The sequence below is a fragment of the Copidosoma floridanum genome, unplaced genomic scaffold, assembly GCF_036245765.1.
Source record: "Copidosoma floridanum isolate Cflo_tuat_1 unplaced genomic scaffold, Cflo_Japanese_pri ptg000033l, whole genome shotgun sequence".
Lineage (NCBI taxonomy): Eukaryota > Metazoa > Arthropoda > Insecta > Hymenoptera > Encyrtidae > Copidosoma > Copidosoma floridanum.
The window spans coordinates 1,943,556-1,963,924 of record NW_028321910.1 but is presented as its reverse complement, the minus strand read 5'-3'; the positions used below and the strand labels follow the sequence as shown (position 1 = coordinate 1,963,924).

Below are 20,369 nucleotides of genomic sequence, written 5' to 3'. Positions count from 1 at the left end.
AGTGGGGAGAGGGGAAGTGTCTAGAGAGCAGTAGGCGAGGGGAACGGGGAAAACTTGAGAGGAAGAGACTGCGGGTTAACCACTTTCGTTTCAAAAAAAAAATCTGTCGGTTTTAAAATTCCAGCCCCTCGAGTATCGCGACATAAAGAACTTTGTTCTAAAAGGTGGGTGGCTAACGCACAAGCCGACTAACAAAAACAATCTAGAAACGCGGAACAGACTGTAGTTACAAAAAAAACAAGGATAATTGAATAGACTACAAGTAGAGACAAGTCGAGAACAGGTACATGTTAGGTGCCGTAAGTCACAAGTACATCACAGTATTAAATCAGTGCTCCAAAGAGCCTTAATACTAAGGATTCAGTCTTGAACGTTCCTGGTTTGATTAGAAAGGGTTTGACAAGCTCACCAACACGCTTTGAGGGAAGCTGTCAATATCACAACCTTTTACTAGGTAACGCAATACAAATGGACTTAAAACTAACGCAAGGGCTTAATGCTAATTGTTCCTAAGACTAAAGGAGACTTAGCGAGGAGTCCGACGCTGATCTGAGCGCGAGTAAGTTTTTACTATGGGAACAGGCCTAGTGGGGTCAACGCCCGGAACCGAGAGGGTTGATGTTGATTCGCTTCTGGTCAACTATCTTAACCATAGTAGCTGTAACAAGTCACAAGACTATACGTATCCTGATCTTAATTAGATCAAATATTGAGTATAAAGTTAATACCGTCATGATCAGGATATCCTGACAATGACTCTAAGCACCCCTAAAGTATTTTCTACTCTAGTTCGCTGACTCATAAATTAACCTTTCGAACTTACAAATAATAAAATCACAATGTGGAACTCTCTGAAAAGTTACTGTTAGGAATAAGTACATTTGTGCTATTAATGTATATGTGAACACATGATGTATGAGTAAGAGAGAGTGGAAAGGGAACTTCGGTCCCGGTGTACTCGCTTTAGAGAGAGTTGAAGTAGTTAATACGGAGCCGTCGTTAGTGGCACTATGCTTACTACAATTATTATTTAATACTTCTCCTTATTATAATAAATTACATTTATATAAATACTTAATAGTGTATTTATTATTCACCATTTTAACAGTTACCATAATGTTTTTTTGTATCTAAAAAGGATTAGAAAAACCTTATATTATTTTTCTTTAAAATCAACTTTACTTATTCATCTTTAAGGTTATACTCGTTTTTTTCTTACTTTTAAGTACCTTACAAATGATGCTGCAGAAAAATCTAAAATTCAATATTTAATACTTTTGTATCATTACGTATATTCTAGTAAAGTTTCAGAAAATTTATCATAAAACGTTGTATTCTAAACGTCCTAAGCTATGATAAACATTTCATTAGTCTATTCATCTCTCACTCATAGTTACACCGTAACAGATCCAATGGAATGTACGTCATTATATTCACTCAAATGGTCTTTATCTTAATTTCGAATTGATTTTTTTTTTTCCATTAAACAATTTTATAGCAGCTGGTGTCCACGAGCTACAAGTGCCGCAAATTTTACAAGCAGAAGAGCTGAATCTGCAGAATAAGCACATGTATCACCAGCAAAAGCTAGTCCTAGTCCAGCAGAGGCTTAATTTGGAGTCACATTTGCGGGAACTTACTCGTATGTCTGATTACCAAAGCCATCCAAAGTACCAGGACTATATAAACAAGTATGGCGAAATTTTGAGGCTCCTTCAGAGTCTTGAATATCGATCGATAGCTGGGCGATCCCAACAGCAACAACAACATCAACCACAGAAAAAAGTAGCACCACCAATTAATTTACAGTTTGATCAAAATGGAGTGCTGATTAATTCAAGTTTAATACCGCCAACGTCTCTAGCTTATAGATTGCCGGGGATACAAGCGATGACTACGGTGTCTAGCAAAGAGAGAACTAATAACTATGAAGGTAATTTTTTTTTAATTATCTCATTTCAAGTGATTAAGTTTATGGATACCAGACGTTTATTTTTAAGCAAAATGACTGATTCTAGGATTTTTCTTCATTTTTTGACATGCCGCACCAAAAACTTTCTTAATTGTATAAAAATGTGTTTCATTCTGTTTTACTGTATAAAATAATAAGATTTTGTGTAATGGCCCAGGTAGATGGTCAAAATAGCTAATTTGATAACCTTAAAAAAATTTACACTTAAAACTATTAGTATTAACTATGCTCATGGAGGTCAAAAAATTTTTTGGATAACTAGAAGCTAAGATAAAAAATAAAACATTTAAAACAAGGTTTTTAGGGCAAAGAATCTCGAAATAAATTTTTGGATCCTTGGAGTTTTCTAAAAAAAATTTTAGTCCGAAACAAACAATTTCTGACTCTACATAAAAAAAAAAAGTTGAACGCATTTTACCTATCTTCACCATATCCTTCTGAAACTAAATTACTATTTAAAACTTATGATAACTTTCAAATCGTGGTACAAATGACGTTCAAAGTAGGAAAAGTGAGTTTTCGTAGGCTAGTATAATAATAGACATTATTACAGTGAACTTATATAGTGATATTTAGGATATGTTAAGTGATTGTGAGTTGTGATTTTAAATACTCCATAAATAACATTAAATTTCAGATATGTCCAGAAAAATTACCATCCTTGGTGCATATTTATATAAACCACTGCCAATGGCTGACAGAGATTAAGTCGATAGTTTTGCTCTGATTTGTTTTGCTGGAATTTAAAAATTCTGATAGGTTTAATTTTCCACTTTAAATTCATGCATCTACTGATTATTATGTTACGGTTAATAATTGTAGTCCATGAGACATGAACAATTTAGATAAAGTAATTAATTGTCAACCAAATTGAAAAAAGTGAGTAATTTATGTTTAAAATATTCGCGAATAGACAGTAAAACACATTATTGTAAGCTCACTACAAGATTAAAACCATTTCAAGGTCCATCCTTACGCTAAAAAAAATTACTAAAATTTTTTGAGATGTAGAATCACTACATATTTAATTTATACACATGCAAATATATTCCATATTATTGAGCAGTCTGTAAGCTCTTACTAATGAATGTAACGTCATAAAATTAAACACAAGTGCGGCTCGCTTGACGTAAAGGAAGTTGACTAACTTTGGGGGGGGGGGTGCAAGAGATAGCTGACGTTGTGCTTTTTTTTGGGTTAGAAATGCGTCTGCATGTTCCGTAATTAAATATTGAGTTGTGTTTGCACCTTAGACTATTCATTGATAACTATTTTTATAAGGACTTAATTGACGTGATCGTTTTACATGATAAAAAGGCAGATGTTAATTTACTGCCAATTACAGTTTTGTCAAAATCAAACTGTTAATTGTATCAAAATTTCTTATAATAAGAGACACTTTTGACGATCCCTCATAAAAACTACGTAAAGTTTACAAATTTGTTTAATTAATTTCTCATTTCATGAGCACACAGAGTTATTGAAACTTTGCATAAATTTTTTTTATTTACTTTTGAAGCTCTGCACAAATTTTAGTTAAAAAATAACTGTCAATTGTTTAAGGTAGTCAACTTCCTTAAATTACATTGAAAAACATGACCACTCACTTTGTAGCAGTCCAAAGGTAAAACACCCTTGCAAAGTTGTTTTGCAGTATAGTATATTACGCACCTAGTGAGCGAGGTTAAGAATGTCGCAGAATTCACGTAAATAAACGAAGCGAAGTTAAGGGTGGTTACAATAAAATTTAGGACATTGCTTAACTTCTAAACATTTTGCGTGTACGATTTTACGTGTCCTGGTATCCAGGAAGTCAATCTTGCCGTCCACGCAACGGACGACAATGTCCATTTTTTGAGCACTAGGCTAAAAATCTTTATAATTAGCGCAAAAATTTTAGTATCAAAGTTACTACAAATTTTAATATTCAATAATACATAGAACTTGTAATTAACCATCTGCCAAAATTTGGGATCGATAAATTTAGTAGGTCTTGAGATTTTTACTAACATACAAACAAACGCTAACTCTTTATATATTAGTAAGATCTTCTTCAAGACTTTATATTGGGCTGAGAGTAGTTCAGAAGTATCCACTTTTTTAGTTATACCATCTGCAACTCTAACTTGATTAAAAACAATATCAAGCAATAACGCAAAAAAAGGCCAAGGCTACAAAAATGAAATTTATAAAATTAGAATCTTAATACATCTTTTTGTGTAAATTTAATAATCGTTTAGATTATTCAGCATGACACATTTTCAAATAACGAGGAATTCGAAGTAAAATTAATTTTTTTTCTGAAAATTAGATTAAACAAAATTAATCGGTAAAGTTAAAACTTTTTTTCGTCATAAATATCCAGCGATGTAAAAAAAATCTGACTAGACTTATTAATATTAGTAAAAAAAAACCTAAGATTTAGAAGATTACACACATATACCTATCCATACACATACACAGATACCTTAGCCACAGTACTCTTTTTTATTCTGAACTGTATGAAACATATTTATGTTATGTTACCTTTATCCGTAGTTTTTAGTCTATAACGAAGCATTCTTTCTCAGGAAGCAAAAATTAAAATTTTAAATAATATATCAAATAGAGAACTCACCAGCAAGCTCGCCACCAGTTGATAGAGTTGCCAATCCTCTCAAGTCCTGAAAAAGACGCACCCGTGTCTAGCACTCATTTGTAGGCTGCATTCTTTGTAAGCGCCTTTATATACTTAATGCTTTGCCTAGTCAATAAGTAAGTACTTAATGCAGCGTGGGTCCAATCAGCTCACTTTTCTTTCATAAATTTGGCATCTTTACTTTCACGCCACTTAGACTTTTTTCCTGGCTTCTTCTAGCGCCTGCCTAAAGTTTGCCCAGCCAGCTTCCTGTTTTGTGTCTCCTGTCTTACAAAGAAAACACCGTACTCTACTACTTCAGTCTTTTTTACGGTAGTTTGAGCTTCCACATCTAAAGCACAGTCTTGATCTGTCTTTTTCTTTGCATTCATTGAATACATGTCCATACCCCAGGCATCTAAAGCATCTCATTACAAAAAGCCTTTTCTTAGCAGCGCAGGAGATGAATTAAACTTTGACCCAGTCTGCGTGTTCAACTTCCTTGACAACTGAGTTTTCAAGGCTTACTAACGCTATATTTTGTCCCTTGGAGTTTACTTTAAGAAGTTGAACCTTTAAGTTTTGGTTTCTGCTTCCGATAACCTTCTTCAATGATTTCCTCATTTTTTCTTCTTTGACGATACTTTCCAAATCGTGGACTCCGAGTGTCATTTTTCGTGCAATGGTTATCACTTTTTCTCAGCCAACCATTGACTTTTCCACATTTTGAGGGAAACTTACAATATTTTTTACTATCTTTCAAGAGCAAGTCTTCTTTTTTGGTGGCTACGATACTTTCCATAATACCTCCTGTTTCATCTGCGTTAAAACCTATTGTCATCGTCTTAAGTACTCTAACAAAGGTTTCTCCTTAATCTACCTTCACCAGAACTTTGGTCACCGTGTTTAAGATTTTTATTATTGTCTCTCTTACTGCTTGGAACTCCTTTTTGCTGTTTAGCATCGACAATAACCCTTTTTTTTTAGTAGTCGCAGCTCTGTGCTTTTTTTAAGATTTTTTGGAGAACTCCTTATTCTTTTAGCACGTTCTATTTCCTCAAAAGCGGTGATCAGGATTTTCCTCTGGACATACCGTTAGAAATTATCCCTTATGTGCTCCCTTATCTGCAGGTATTCAAAACACTCCCTACAAAATCTGTAGTACCTTTCTTCAGCTCTCAAATTGTCCTGTCTAATTATTTCTACCGATTCAAGGTGTTTGAAAACAGCTTTAAGATCACCCTTAACAAACTTTGTCGTGTTACCGTTTTTCTGATTGATGGCTACACGGAAGATTATTGTTACCAGAAAAACAGGTTCTATATGTTAGTACAAGTATTTTCGATACTCTGTACAAGAAAAATGTGTACTGGTACAAGTATATTTGGTACGGTAGTATACTTTAAATTACCTTATTGAGTATAGCTAAACCTAATGCTTAGTACGTCAAAATCCGATACGTGGTACGGATTTTTCTTGTCCCAGTACAGAAAGTTAGTCGGCCAGTGGGAGCATTCAGAATGTCAATATATATATATACACGTAGATGTAAAAGTTCAAGGGGTTAGGATTTCAGTATATCCACCACAACACAATTTAAAGTTCAATACATTGATACGTGTTGGCATGTACGACTTTTCAATAGGCAGTATATATGGTGTGTAAGACAGCGCCACAGGCAAGGTGAAACTTGCGGTCCCAATAGTCAGTACAGTGTAAGCCACCGTGCCTTCTACACCTCTCGTCGGTTCTAGCTTTATTGTCTTTGTTCGTTTGGTCAGTTGTAAGTCTGTAAAGTCTGTAAACTGTAGCAGTTGTGTTTTACGTCAGTCGGCAGTCTCATTAAATAAACCTTTGTCTTACTTGAAAATACTCGTTTTATTTTTTTCGCGCACCCCCTTTACTCACACCTCTTCAGGTTATGGCCCCAGACTCGCTTCCACTGCGCGTGATCTTTTTGTGTGGGTGAGTGTGACAAAAGGGAGGATGGCGGAAAGGGCTGAAACAGCAAAGGATGGACAAGAGAGTCCGATCGAGGAAGCAGCCGAGAGCGTGACCCCTGGTGACCAGGCCGAGTCCGTTGTCGACCAGGCGTTGTCGACGCCGGTCGAGGATAGGGGAGCAACTTTGGAAGCCGGAACCGAGATCAGCGGTAGGTCAACACTTTGTTTTTTTGAGTGATGCCTAGGTTGGACGTTACGCCGTCAGGTAAAAAGGGAATTTCTTGTGCATTCTGAGAAATGCGTGGGATTTCAAGAAACACGTGGCGTCGGTAGCGCGACATGCACATGCAAGAGCGGAGCGGATCGAGAGGGGGACAACATATTGCGGCTGAGGAGAGAGTTCGGTCTCTCTCTCTCCCTCTCGTGATGACGCGAGGCTTTTTGACTGAAAATATATTACGAGGCCGTTTATGTTTTGTTTTTGTGTTTTCTCGCGTCTCTTGTTCTTGTCGCCTCCGCTGTTGCGTGCGCGTTACAATATAAATGTCTGAACTGGAAAAGTTTTAACGTGTGTCGGCAGAAAATTATATATGTCCTTTCTCGGTGCTTTTAATTAATTGAACTCTAGGCAATAAATATTCAAGGCGGTTTTCAGATTTAGTCAGGAAAGGCTGATATTTTGAAATATTTACTCTTTTTTTTGGACGAGCAAATTATCGATGCTCTGTCGAGAATATGTCGGAGAATTTCATCCCAAGTCAAGTCAGAGGGGTGACAATAAGATGCCATCTTGTTGGTGGATAAAAGGGGAATAATGACATGTGTCGGGCAAAGGGATATTCCCACCAAACGTGTGTAGACGAAATTATTTTCCGTGTGACTCGCACAGTCACGTTAGACTTGTGTTCGGTCAAGCGCGGCTGTGTGAGTGCCCGGCGTGCAATCGTGTTTTGTGTTCGAGCACGAGAACACGCTTCGGGCCACGTTGACTAGATTCGGCTTGCGTTTGGTCGATTTCTGGTTGACTCCCGGAAAACAATGTCCATCTTTTGTTTTAGATTACCTGATCGGTGACGATTACAAATACATCATTGAATTTATTTGTAAAAAGGGAGGCAAAGTGATGTTGACAGGAAATCTATTCAGGGAAGACGGGGAAAGCGAGGAACCTGCTCGTGATAAACCCGGGTTATTTAAAAAGTCGGTTGATGTGTTTAAAACGTCAGATGAGAAAAAGTCCGAAATGTCAGAAGTCCGAAACTTTGATGAAATGAATGTAGACAGTGAAAATCTTTGGCAGAAATAAGGTGGAAATGAGTCAGTACACGAAGCAGCCCCCCTCTTCCCCGTCGCGCACACCAGAAAATACCCAACTTAAAGTAAAGAAAGTGCAAACCATTGGAATTAAATATAAATGGATAAACGTCAGCAAAACAAAGTTGCATATGGCAGATAAACATAAACATGAAAATTTTTCAGAAAACATCATCCTGGCTAGGTTCGACTCGATGATGGCCGCGATTAGTCAGATGATTAAAAGGCAGGAGAAAGCAAACAAGGAGGCAAGAAAGGCAGAGGAAAAATGGGCAAGGAAGGCAGAGAAATAAAGGCAGGAGGTTTTAAGAACTCAAGAAGGGGGAGACGCCCCTTACAACGGCCGCGATTCGTAAAAAATTGCATGAAAATAAATTCTACAAAGGAAAAGAATCAGTTGCCAAATTCATAGAAAAATTTGAAAAACTGGTCAGAAATTATGAGACCATAAGTACGTCTGGTCCCTTTTCTGAATAAGAAAAGCGAGATGCCTTTTATACTGCCGTAATCGGAGCGGTACCTAGCGTGCGGGTGACAGACTTCAAGCTTAAAATGCAAAGCAGAGATGGAAAGGGTATGACATATGAAAACCTCATGTCGTAAATGTTAAAGGTCGAGTCAGAAGGCCTAGCAGAAGCCACTGGAGGTCGCCCCACGAGGGCAGCTTTGACTGCCTCTTGGCCCCAGGACCGTCTCCGCTGCTTCAACTGTGATGACTGGGACCATATGGCTGACAAGTGTCCGAAGGCAGGTACCGGACTCAGGAAGTGTTACACGTGTGGCACGTTCGTATATGACATCCCAGCTCACAAGAGAGGCAGCCCCAGATGTGGTGAGCAAAATAAGTCTGATTCATGGGATTTTAAAAGGCAGGGCCGTGGAAGTCGAGGGAATCGAGGTGGCTGCGGTGGTGGCCGTGGCAGTGGCCGAGGCCGCTCCAATTCCCGAAACTTTGGGCAGAAAAGAGACTCTAGCAACGTCAGGGACGAAAAAGATCCCAAAAGGCAAAAAGTTTCTGACCAGGGCTGGGAGACAAAAGGAAAACGAAATGCTTCGGGGTCAAATAAAGGTGAGCCTCTGACGTTGATCGAGCCCCCCCATACTCTGTTTTCAAACTCTGCAGGTTGGGTAAATAATTCAGAATCGGATGGAGAAAATAAAATTAAATTTGTCGCTGATTCGGGAGCAACTGATCACTTTGCAAAGTCAGAAAAATTATTTACAAATATTGACAGAAACAAAATTGGTAAAATAAAATGTGCAAACTCAGACTTATCTGCATACTTGAATACTGAGGGAGTGGAAAATTAGCTGCTTAAAAATTGCAATAACGACGTTGAGTTGCAGGAAGTGGTGTGTGCTCGCGACTTGATCGGAAATTTATTGTCGCTGCGGAAATTTGCTGATATGGGCGTGTCAATCTATTTTTAGATGACAAGGAGATTAGTATTTTCGATCCTAATACTGAAAATGTATGGATATCGGGAATATATGAAAAACCCTATTGGATGGTTGAATTTTTTAAGTCAGACAACAAAAGGATGAAAGTCTTGACGGCTGAGTCAAAAGCACACTATTCCTGAAAATTTAACTACAGATATAAAATTTAATGATAAGTCGGAAAATTCAGAGAGCTCGGTAAGTTAAATAATGACAGTTTTGAAGATGTATTTTTAATAAATGACAGAAAATTTCATAAAGTCGGAAAAGTCCTGACCGAAGAAATAAAAGACATTTAAAGTCCATTTAGCGAAAATTGTAAAAAATTCAAAGATAACAACGGGGCCATGCTGTGGCATGTCAGACTGGGCCACGCTTTGTTGGGGTATCTAAGGGAACTGCAGAAAAACTATCCTAAAGTAAAAAGTCTGAAAGAAGCCGTATTTGATGATATGATTAAGACTTGTGATGTGTGTTTAAGAGCAAAATCCCAAAAACTGCCTTTCCCTTCGGTACGCAAACGAGCAACCCAACCTCTGCAAATAATTCATTCAGATAAAATGGGAATTATTAATCCACCCTCTTACCCAAAAAAAAAGATTTATTACGGTATTTATTGATGATTATTCCGAATTTGCCATTGCTTACCCGATGAAAAACAAAAGTGATACTGGTAAATGTTTAGAAAATTTTGTTAATGGCTGTAGAAATCTTCTTGGGTTTGAAGCTAAAGCGTGTTATCTGAGGTCTGATCAGGGAACCGAGAACACGGGAGGCTCCGTGCGAAAAATATTAAATGACCTTGAAGCTGAACTCTAACTGAGTTGTCCAGATACCCCTGAACATAATGGCACGTCAGAAAGGCTGAACAAAACAATTCAAACGAAAGTCCGAGCTCTAATATGTGATTCGGGACTCCCGGAAAACATGTGGGACTTGGCACTAAACGCAGCTGTATTTGCGTACAATCGTACTCCGCATCGCTCAAATAACATGGAAATCCCTTTAATAAAGCTGGCTCCGAATAAAAGGACAAACCTAAGTCAGATGAAAAGATTCGGTTGCATCGCGTATTTGAGAGTTCAGAGAAACACTAAAACTAAATTCCATGCAAAAGGAAAACGAGCAGTTATGGTAGGATACACGCCGACAGGGTATCGTCTGCTTTGTCCGGACGAAGGAAAGTTTTATTAAAGTTGGGACGTCACATTTAACGAGCGTTTTGTGTATGGAGACGTTTTTGGTAAAAACTGGGAAAATGTGACTGTAAATAATAAATTAGACGAGTGGTTTTTAAAATTTGAAAAGGAAAGAAAAGAGACAGTGTCATCGGAGGAAGCGCCCCTGGTGGTACAACAGAAAAGAGAAAGGCCGAAAAGACTGATAGAAACAATGGACGCCAACTTGGTCCAAGGAAGTCGTGTAAAGGACGTCAGCTTTGCGGGCTTAGCTTGAGGGGAAGATTTAACAAAAGACCTAATTTTTAAGAACGGTGATACTGAAACGTCAGGAAATAATGCCATTTATGCGGAAGATCTCGTTTACCACTCTTTGCTGGCAGAAATAAATAAAGATCCAGCTTCATATAAAGAAGCAATGAAGGCTGTGGATAAAGAAGGCTGGAATCAAGCCATCCAAGAAGAGCTTGACTCAATGGCAAAGAATCAAGTCTGGAAGTTGGTAAACAGACCTGCAGGACTGGTAAATGGTCAACGTCCGAATATCATCGATTCCCGATGGGTTCTTAAGAAAAAGGTTGATGCTCAAGGATGTGAGAAACACAAAGCACGGATGGTAATACGGGGTTTTGAAGATAAAAATGAGTATGATCTTACGGAGACTTACGCCCTGGTGCCAAGACTAACTTTAATAAGAACTGCTTTGGCTGTAATCAATAAATTAAATTTGGATACATGTCAGCTTGACGTTAAAACGGCATTTCTAAATAGTACTCTTGACGATGAGATATATATGGAGTTACCAGAAGGTTTAGTCTGTTCTGATCTGAAAAAACAGAGCAAGGTGTGCAAGCTTCAGAGAGCCCTTTACGGCCTAAAAGTCAGTCCAAAAAAATGGCATGAAAGATTCTCGGAGGCTGCAACGAAAATAGGTCTAAGATCTCACATCTTGGAACCTAGCCTGTTTACTTGACGTGAGGCAGATAAAATTCTGATGTTGGTTTTCTATGTTGATGACATGCTTATAGCAAGTAATGATACTGGCAAATTGAAGTCTGTGAAAGAAAGACTGCAAAGTGAGTTTGAAATGACTTACCTAGGAGAAGTTAAATTGTTTTTAGGCATTGAAGTCAGAAGAGACAGAGAAAACCAAGTTCTAACTTTAACTCAGACCAATTACATAAATAAGATACTTAAAAAGTTTTAGTTGGATGATTCTAAGCCAGTGAAAACTCCTATGGTCACAGGTCACGTGTTAAATCAACAAAGAAAACAAAGAGAGCAATCAGAAAGGCAGATTGACTTGAATGAGTCCAGATCGACTGAAAGCGTTCCCTACCAGAAGGCTGTTGGGATCTTATTATATGCTGCCAATACTGCACGTCCGGATATAAGCTATGCAGTGAATGTGCTGAGCAGGCATCAAATAAGTCCGACTAACGAAGACTGGAATATGGTTAAAAGAGTGTTTTGGTATCTGGCAGGGACCAAATCTTATGGTCCAAGATATCGTGGAAGGTAGCAAGGGCTGGAAGCATTCTTCGATGCTAGTTTTAGCGACTGTAAAGGGTTTCTTACTACAAGTGGTTACGTGATTAAAATCTTTGGAGACTCAATGGCATGAAGAACTCACAAACAAACGTATGTGTCTTTGTCAACATGTCAGGCAGAGTATGTGTCACTGAGTGAAGCATGTAGAGAACTAATGGCAGTTGATAATTCGATTAAAATCATACTGAATAATTCTTTGTGTCCGGCAGATCTATCGTGCGACAATAAGGCAGCTGAGCAAAATGCTAAAATTATAGGCAGGTGTAAATTAAGACACATGACAGAAATTCATGAGCATTATGTTAAAGAATGTGTAAATTATGGTAGAGTAAACGTCAGATGGCTGAATACTAAAGAACAGATGGCCGATATATTCACAAAACCTCTACCGATCGAGCTTCATGAAAAATTTACTAGCAGACTCACGAACAGCTTCTGTGACTCTGACTGGTAACCAGTGTGCCGAGATCGTGCTAAGAACTCGCGCACACTTGTGCGCAGCCGGCCTCTGATTGGCCGAGCGACTGCGCGTCGTTTAAACGTACAAAACTCAAAGACACAGCGCTCAAAGCCCGAACACATGAAACCCAAATGCCTAATCCCCAACGACCCAGTGCGCTTACTTGGCCGCACTATCATTTTATTTATTAATAAGAAAACTCTCATGCGGCTAATCCCCAACGACCCAGTGCGCTTACTTGGCCGCACTTATATTTTTTTTATTAATAAAAACAATCTCAAGCGGCTAATCCCCAACGACCCAGTGCGCTTACTTGGCCGCACTTTTATTTTTTTTATTAATGAGAAAAATCTCATGTGGCTAATCCCCAACGACCCAGTGCGCTTACTTGGCCGCACTTTTACTTTATTTATTAATAAGAACAATCTCAAGCGGCTAATCCCCAACGACCCAGTGCGCTTACTTGGCCGCACTATCATTTTATTTATTAATGAGAAAAATCTCATGCGGCTAATCCCCAACGACCCAGTGCGCTTACTTGGCCGCACTATCATTTTATTTATTAATAAGAAAAATCTCATGCGGCTAATCCCCAACGACTTAGTGCGCTTACTTGGCCGCACTTTTATTTTTTTTATTAATAAAAACAACTTCTAGCGGCTAATCCCCAACGACCCAGTGCGCTTACTTGGCCGCACTTTTATTTTTTTTATTAATAAAAACAATCTCAAGCTACTAATCCCCAACGACCCAGTGCGCTTACTTGGCCGCACTTTTATTTTTTTTATTAATAAAAACAATCTCCAGCTACTAATCCCCAACGACCCAGTGCGCTTACTTGGCTGCACTTTTACTTTATTTATTAATAAGAACAATCTCAAGCGGCTAATCCCAAACGACCCAGTGCGCTTACTTCGCCGCACTTTTACTTTATTTATTAATAAGAACAATCTCATGCGGCTAATCCCCAACGACCCAGTGCGCTTACTTGGCCGCACTTTTTTTTTTTTTATTAATAAAAACAATCTTAAGCTACTAATCCCCAACGACCCAGTGCGCTTACTTGGCCGCACTTTTACTTTATTTATTAATGAGAACAATCTCAAGCGGCTAATCCCCAACGACCCAGTGCGCTTACTTGGCCGCACTATCATTTTATTTATTAATGAGAAAAATCTCATGCGGCTAATCCCCAACGACCCAGTGCGCTTACTTGGCCGCACTTTTATTTTATTTATTAATAAGAACAATCTCAAGCGGCTAATCCCCAACGACCCAGTGCGCTTACTTGGCCGCACTTTTATTTTATTTATTGGTAAGGAAAATCTCATGCGGCTAATCCCCAACAACCCAGTGCGCTTACTTGGCCGCACTTTTATTTTTTTTATTAATAAAAACAATCTCAAGCGGCTAATCCTCAACGACCCAGTGCGTTTACTTGGCCGCACTTTTATTTTATTTATTAATAAGAACAATCTCAAGCGGCTAATCCCCAACGACCCAGTGCGCTTACTTGGCCGCACTTTTATTTTATTTATTAATAAAAACAATCTCAAGCTACTAATCCCCAACGACCCAGTGCGCTTACTTGGCCGCACTTTTATTTTTTTTATTAATAAAAACAATCTCCAGCTACTAATCCCCAACGACCCAGTGCGCTTACTTGGCTGCACTTTTACTTTATTTATTAATAAGAACAATCTCAAGCGGCTAATCCCTAACGACCCAGTGCGCTTACTTCGCCGCACTTTTACTTTATTTATTAATAAGAACAATCTCATGCGGCTAATCCCCAACGACCCAGTGCGCTTACTTGGCCGCACTTTTTTTTTTTTTATTGATAAAAACAATCTTAAGCTACTAATCCCCAACGACCCAGTGCACTTACTTGGCCGCACTTTTACTTTATTTATTAATGAGAACAATCTCAAGCGGCTAATCCCCAACGAGCCAGTGCGCTTACTCGGCCGCACTATCATTTTATTTATTAATGAGAAAAATCTCATGCGGCTAATCCCCAACGACCCAGTGCGCTTACTTGGCCGCACTTTTATTTTATTTATTAATAAGAACAATCTCAAGCGGCTAATCCCCAACGACCCAGTGCGCTTACTTGGCCGCACTTTTATTTTATTTATTGGTAAGGAAAATCTCATGCGGCTAATCCCCAACGACCTAGTGCGCTTACTTGGCCGCACTATCATTTTATTTATTAATAAGAAAAATCTCATGCGGCTAATCCCCAACAACCCAGTGCGCTTACTTGGCCGCACTTTTATTTTTTTTATTAATAAAAACAATCTCAAGCGGTTAATCCTCAACGACCCAGTGCGTTTACTTGGCCGCACTTTTATTTTATTTATTAATAAGAACAATCTTAAGCGGCTAATCCCCAACGACCCAGTGCGCTTACTTGGCCGCACTTTTATTTTATTTATTAATAAGAAAAATCTCATGTGGCTAATCCCCAACGACCCAGTGCGCTTACGTGGCCGCACTTTTATTTACTTACTCAGCCTAAGTAAGTTGAAGCGCTCGCTTGTGTGCGCTTTCATTTATTTGCGAAGTATGTTACATTTCGAGAGCGTATTCTACTGTTAAGTAATTCGAAGTGCTTCATTTGCCACAGTATTAGTTATTTATTAATTATCGATCGTTTCATGGGCTTATCCTAAGAAATTTGAATTCCTTGATTGTGTGCGCTTTTATTTATTAAGTAAATACACTTATTCATATAAAGAACTAAACAATTATAATAACTAAATATAAAAAGCCTTATATAATTATAACATAATTTTAGAACTGTTCTTATGTTTGCTTATGTTTCTTTTTGGTTGCTACTTTTTTAATTTTCTTTATTATTAGACAGGTTTTCACACCACTGAAGAGGTACTGTCTATGGCGCGTTGGAATTTTTATTGAAACTATTGTGTTTTTTGCCAAAGTGTCTAAAGAATAATAATGTTTTGACATTTTTTAAGAATTTTTAACATGTCATATTTTTAGTTTGAAAAAAAATTTAATTTAGTTTACTCACACATTAGTTTCAACTGTGGACTTCCTTCGCCAAGAGACCTTTTTTTGCGTTATCCATATTATTTCTAATTGTTTGGTAATGGTACTTTAATTTGGTATTAATACTCTTATCCTTAGTCAGTAAAGTTTAAGATCTAGTAATAATTTTCTAATTAAAAAGATCTCTAAGCCCTAAACCACTTAAACTTACTGCAAAAATACTGTTTCTAGTATCAAATTAGAATTTATTGAAACAAAATATATAGCTAAGTTAGTCAAAAATTTTACTTGGAGTACATATTAGCACTGTTGAATTTATTAAAATGGTTTTCCGTTAATACTAAGTTTTCGCAATTAATATTATACGATTTTAAAAAGCATCGCGCATTAAGTAAAGGGATACTAGTTTGATTACTTTTGTCATCCTTAATTTCATTTACAGCAGAAAAAGTTCGCTCAGGTTCCGCGTATGAGTGAGGTATAGCGAAAATTAATTTAACTAATGATGTTAACGCGGGATAAAGACATTCGTTTGCCTGATTCTTTAAGTTTATGATCTTACTCCAAAAAGTTTCCGTATCAAAATTCATTAATAAATTTTTTTCCTGCTCGTTAAACTTTGTATGAATATCTTGCCACTCATTAGCAACAGTTTTGGCATCTAAAAATGGAAAATACTTTAAAATAATATTTAAATTTGAATATCGTTGTCGTTCCGTTTCATTTAACACTACTTGTGGATTAAGAAAATCTAAATGTTTGAAAATATCGTCGTTTTGAAGAAAACGCTTTTTGATCTCATGAAAACCGCGAATGTAAAATTTTTTGCAATTACTCCGTAAATTTTCGACTTCCTCTTTTGTTAATTTTTCTTCTATTTCCGAGCATAAGGGTCCTGTATAGATTTTTTCCAAGGACATCAGATTTTCCATTACATCAAAATTTGGTAAAAAGATATCTTCTATTACGTTTACATTAATGAAATTTGTTGCAAGTTGCATTAATAATCTTTTGATGGATTCATTAATCTGGTGTGTTTTATAAGCCTTCGATTGAAAGGCTGCATTAAAAGAGTTAAAGAAATTTAGGTTGAAATGTAAAAAACTTACGTAGGCTTTCACAGTATTATTTTGCAGTAAATTTAAAATTTTTTCCGCGTTCGATTCAGGCCCATTTTTTTCACGCGACAGGCATGTTTTTTCAAAAACTTCTATCGAAAAAAAAGCAATTAAAGCTGGCCACATAGAAAGAAGACGATCATAACATTTAAAAGCTTCGAGCCATCGCGTTCCCGAAAATTTGAGCGCTTTGTTATCAGGCAAATTCAAGTATTCTAAATTTTCCGACAATTCCGCGGTGCGTTTTGGACTAGAGGATAAATAAGAGTACACTGAGCGAGCAAGTTCTTCTATTTCTTTAGGAAGCATACTACAACAATTTTTGGCCACGATCGCGGCCGAGTGACAGATACAATTCCGGACAATTAAATTAGGAACATAATCCCGAAGATATTTTTGAAAACTGTTATGTTTGCCGACCATTACACTAGCGTTATCGCACGAAAGAGCAACTATATTTTTAATGTTTATTGAATTATCGTCAAGGAATTTTTTAAACACGCGAAACAACTCTTGTGCACTACCTTTCTGAGCGTCGATTTCAATTAATTGCAAAAGTTGTTGGACAACCGAATTTTTTTGCGGTGAAAAATATTGTACACAAACACAAAGCAATTTTTTATTACTAATGTCGGTGCTTTCGTCAATAAGAACCGAGTAATAAGAATTATTTAAAATACTTGTTAAATTTTCAAACTCATTTTTATACAAAACGTTATTAATGACTTTTGCACATTTATCTTCTTTCATACGAATATTTTTCACGGCTTGAAAATCCTCGACAAGATTTTTAATAAAAGGAATTAAATTGCTTACTATTCGAACACTGACGGGGTTTTGCGCAATAAACATCGAAACGCGCATTTCCAAGGCATGAATTCTATCTTGAAAAGATAGTCCTTCATTAACAACTGTTACAATGGTACCTGAATCGATCGCGGCGTTTAAATTATCGACGTGGGTAAAAGTTGTGCTATGAGCAATCAAGTCACTTTTGCTAAAAAACTTTAAATCTTTTTGACAAGCTTTACAGTAAGCCTTTTGCTTATCGGTCGCGTGCTTTACAAGCCAATCTTTTAATATCGGATCGCGTAACCAGTCTTCCTGGAACAAAATAGCCAACCGTCTTTTTTTCGGTGTTTCAGTTGCGCTTTTCTTCGGTCGCTTGTTGTTGCTAGTAATGTCATCAAGGTTAGAAACAAAAGAACTAAAAAAAATCACGATAACAAGAGCTAATGTTAAAAAAGAAAAAAATAAAATCATCAAGATATTCATGATGATAGACTTTCTAATAACAACAACAAACAAGTAAAGTTAAGTGCAAAGACTGTCACAACTTAAATACAAAGGTTACAAAAATTCACGTAAAAGCAGAATCAACAGATGTTGCGACAATTATTTACGCAACACAGTACAACTTCTACTCACACCACGCACGTATGTGTATGTTTTTGACACACTTTTACACAAAAATTAATAAAATACCTTCTAAATCCGCATGAAGTTGGAAGAAGCAGTTGCTTTACGAAGACATCCAGGCCAAAGAGAGATATATAGATAGCTGTTTGCGACGCTTTGACGTGTGTTGACAGTTGACACGAGCGCGACCATGTTTCTGCATGTGCATCGCGAATTCGTTTGTTTTGGCGCGAAATACAATAACTCAAAGTATAAAGGATAATTTTAAAAGAAGAGATTTTAAAAATAGAGATCTTTAAAAATTTTTAATAATTATTGTTCTTCTTAAGATTGTTCTTATTAATATATAAAATAAAAGTGCGGCCAAGTAAGCGCACTGGGTCGTTGGGGATTAGCCACTTGAGATTTAACTTACCAATAAATAAAATAAAAGTGCGGCCAAGTAAGCGCACTGGGTCGTTGGGGATTAGCCGCATGAGATTTTTCTTATTAATAAAAAAAAATAAAAGTGCGGCCAAGTAAGCGCACTGGGTCGTTGGGGATTAGCCGCATGAGATTTTTCTTACCAACAAATAAAATAAAAGTGCGGCCAAGTAAGCGCACTGGGTCGTTGGGGATTAGCCGCATGAGATTTTTCTTATTAATAAATAAAATGATCGTGCGGCCAAGTAAGCGCACTGGGTCGTTGGGGATTAGCCGCTTGAGATTTTCCTTACCAATGAATAAAATAAAAGTGCGGCCAAGTAAGCGCACTGGGTCGTTGGGGATTAGCCGCTTGAGATTGTTCTTATTGATAAATAAAGTAAAAGTGCGGCCAAGTAAGCGCACTGGGTCGTTGGGGATTAGTAGCTTGAGATTGTTTTTATTAATAAAAAAAATAAAAGTGCGGCCAAGTAAGCGCACTGGGTCGTTGGGGATTAGCCGCATGAGATTTTCCTTATTAATAAATAAAATAAAAGTGCGGCCAAGTAAGCGCACTGGGTCGTTGGGGATTAGCCGCATGAGATTTTTCTCATTAATAAATAAAATGATAGTGCGGCCAAGTAAGCGCACTGGGTCGTTGGGGATTAGCCGCTTAAAATTGTTCTTATTAATAAATAAAGTAAAAGTGCGGCCAAGTAAGCGCACTGGGTCGTTGGGGATTAGCCGCATGAGATTTTTCTCATTAATAAATAAAATGATAGTGCGGCCAAGTAAGCGCACTAGGTCGTTGGGGATTAGCCGCTTGAGATTGTTCTTATTAATAAATAAAATAAAAGTGCGGCCAAGTAAGCGCACTGGGTTGTTGGGGATTAGTAGCTTGAGATTGTTTTTATTAATAAAAAAAATAAAAGTGCGGCCAAGTAAGCGCACTGGGTCGTTGGGGATTAGCCGCATGAGATTTTTCTCATTAATAAATAAAATGATAGTGCGGCCAAGTAAGCGCACTGGGTCGTTGGGGATTAGCCGCTTGAGATTGTTGTTATTAATAAATAAAGTAAAAGTGCGGCCAAGTAAGCGCACTGGGTCGTTGGGTATTAGTAGCTTGAGATTGTTTTTATTAATAAAAAAAATAAAAGTGCGGCCAAGTAAGCGCACTGGGTCGTTGGGTATTAGTAGCTTGAGATTGTTTTTATTAATAAAAAAAATAAAAGTGCGGCCAAGTAAGCGCACTGGGTCGTTGGGGATTAGCCACATGAGATTTTTCTCATTAATAAATAAAATGATAGTGCGGCCAAGTAAGCGCACTGGGTCGTTGGGGATTAGTAGCTGGAGATTGTTTTTATTAATAAAAAAAATAAAAGTGCGGCCAAGTAAGCGCACTGGGTCGTTGGGGATTAGCCGCATGAGATTTTTCTCATTAATAAATAAAATGATAGTGCGGCCAAGTAAGCGCACTGGGTCGTTGGGGATTAGCTGCTTGAGATTGTTTTTATTAATAAATAAAGTAAAAGTGCGGCCAAGTAAGCGCACTGGGTCGTTGGGGATTAGCCGCATGAGATTTTTCTCATTAATAAATAAAATGATAGTGCGGCCAAGTAAGCGCACTAGGTCGTTGGGGATTAGCCGCTTGAGATTGTTCTTATTAATAAATAAAATAAAAGTGCGGCCAAGTAAGCGCACTGGGTTGTTGGGGATTAGTAGCTTGAGATTGTTTTTATTAATAAAAAAAATAAAAGTGCGGCCAAGTAAGCGCACTGGGTCGTTGGGGATTAGCCGCATGAGATTTTTCTCATTAATAAATAAAATGATAGTGCGGCCAAGTAAGCGCACTGGGTCGTTGGGGATTAGCCGCTTGAGATTGTTGTTATTAATAAATAAAGTAAAAGTGCGGCCAAGTAAGCGCACTGGGTCGTTGGGTA

General features: G+C 37.6%; 1 protein-coding gene across 1 annotated transcript in view; it reads left to right on the top strand.

Moving 5' to 3' along the window:
- Positions 1-20,369, top strand: part of LOC106645753 (uncharacterized) — a 424,845-nt gene that overhangs the window by 209,853 nt on the left and 194,623 nt on the right. The window contains exon 4 of the mRNA XM_089597564.1: positions 1,499-1,933. Within this exon, the coding sequence (XP_089453690.1) occupies positions 1,499-1,933 (435 nt within the window). The remainder of the gene's footprint in view (positions 1-1,498; positions 1,934-20,369) is intronic.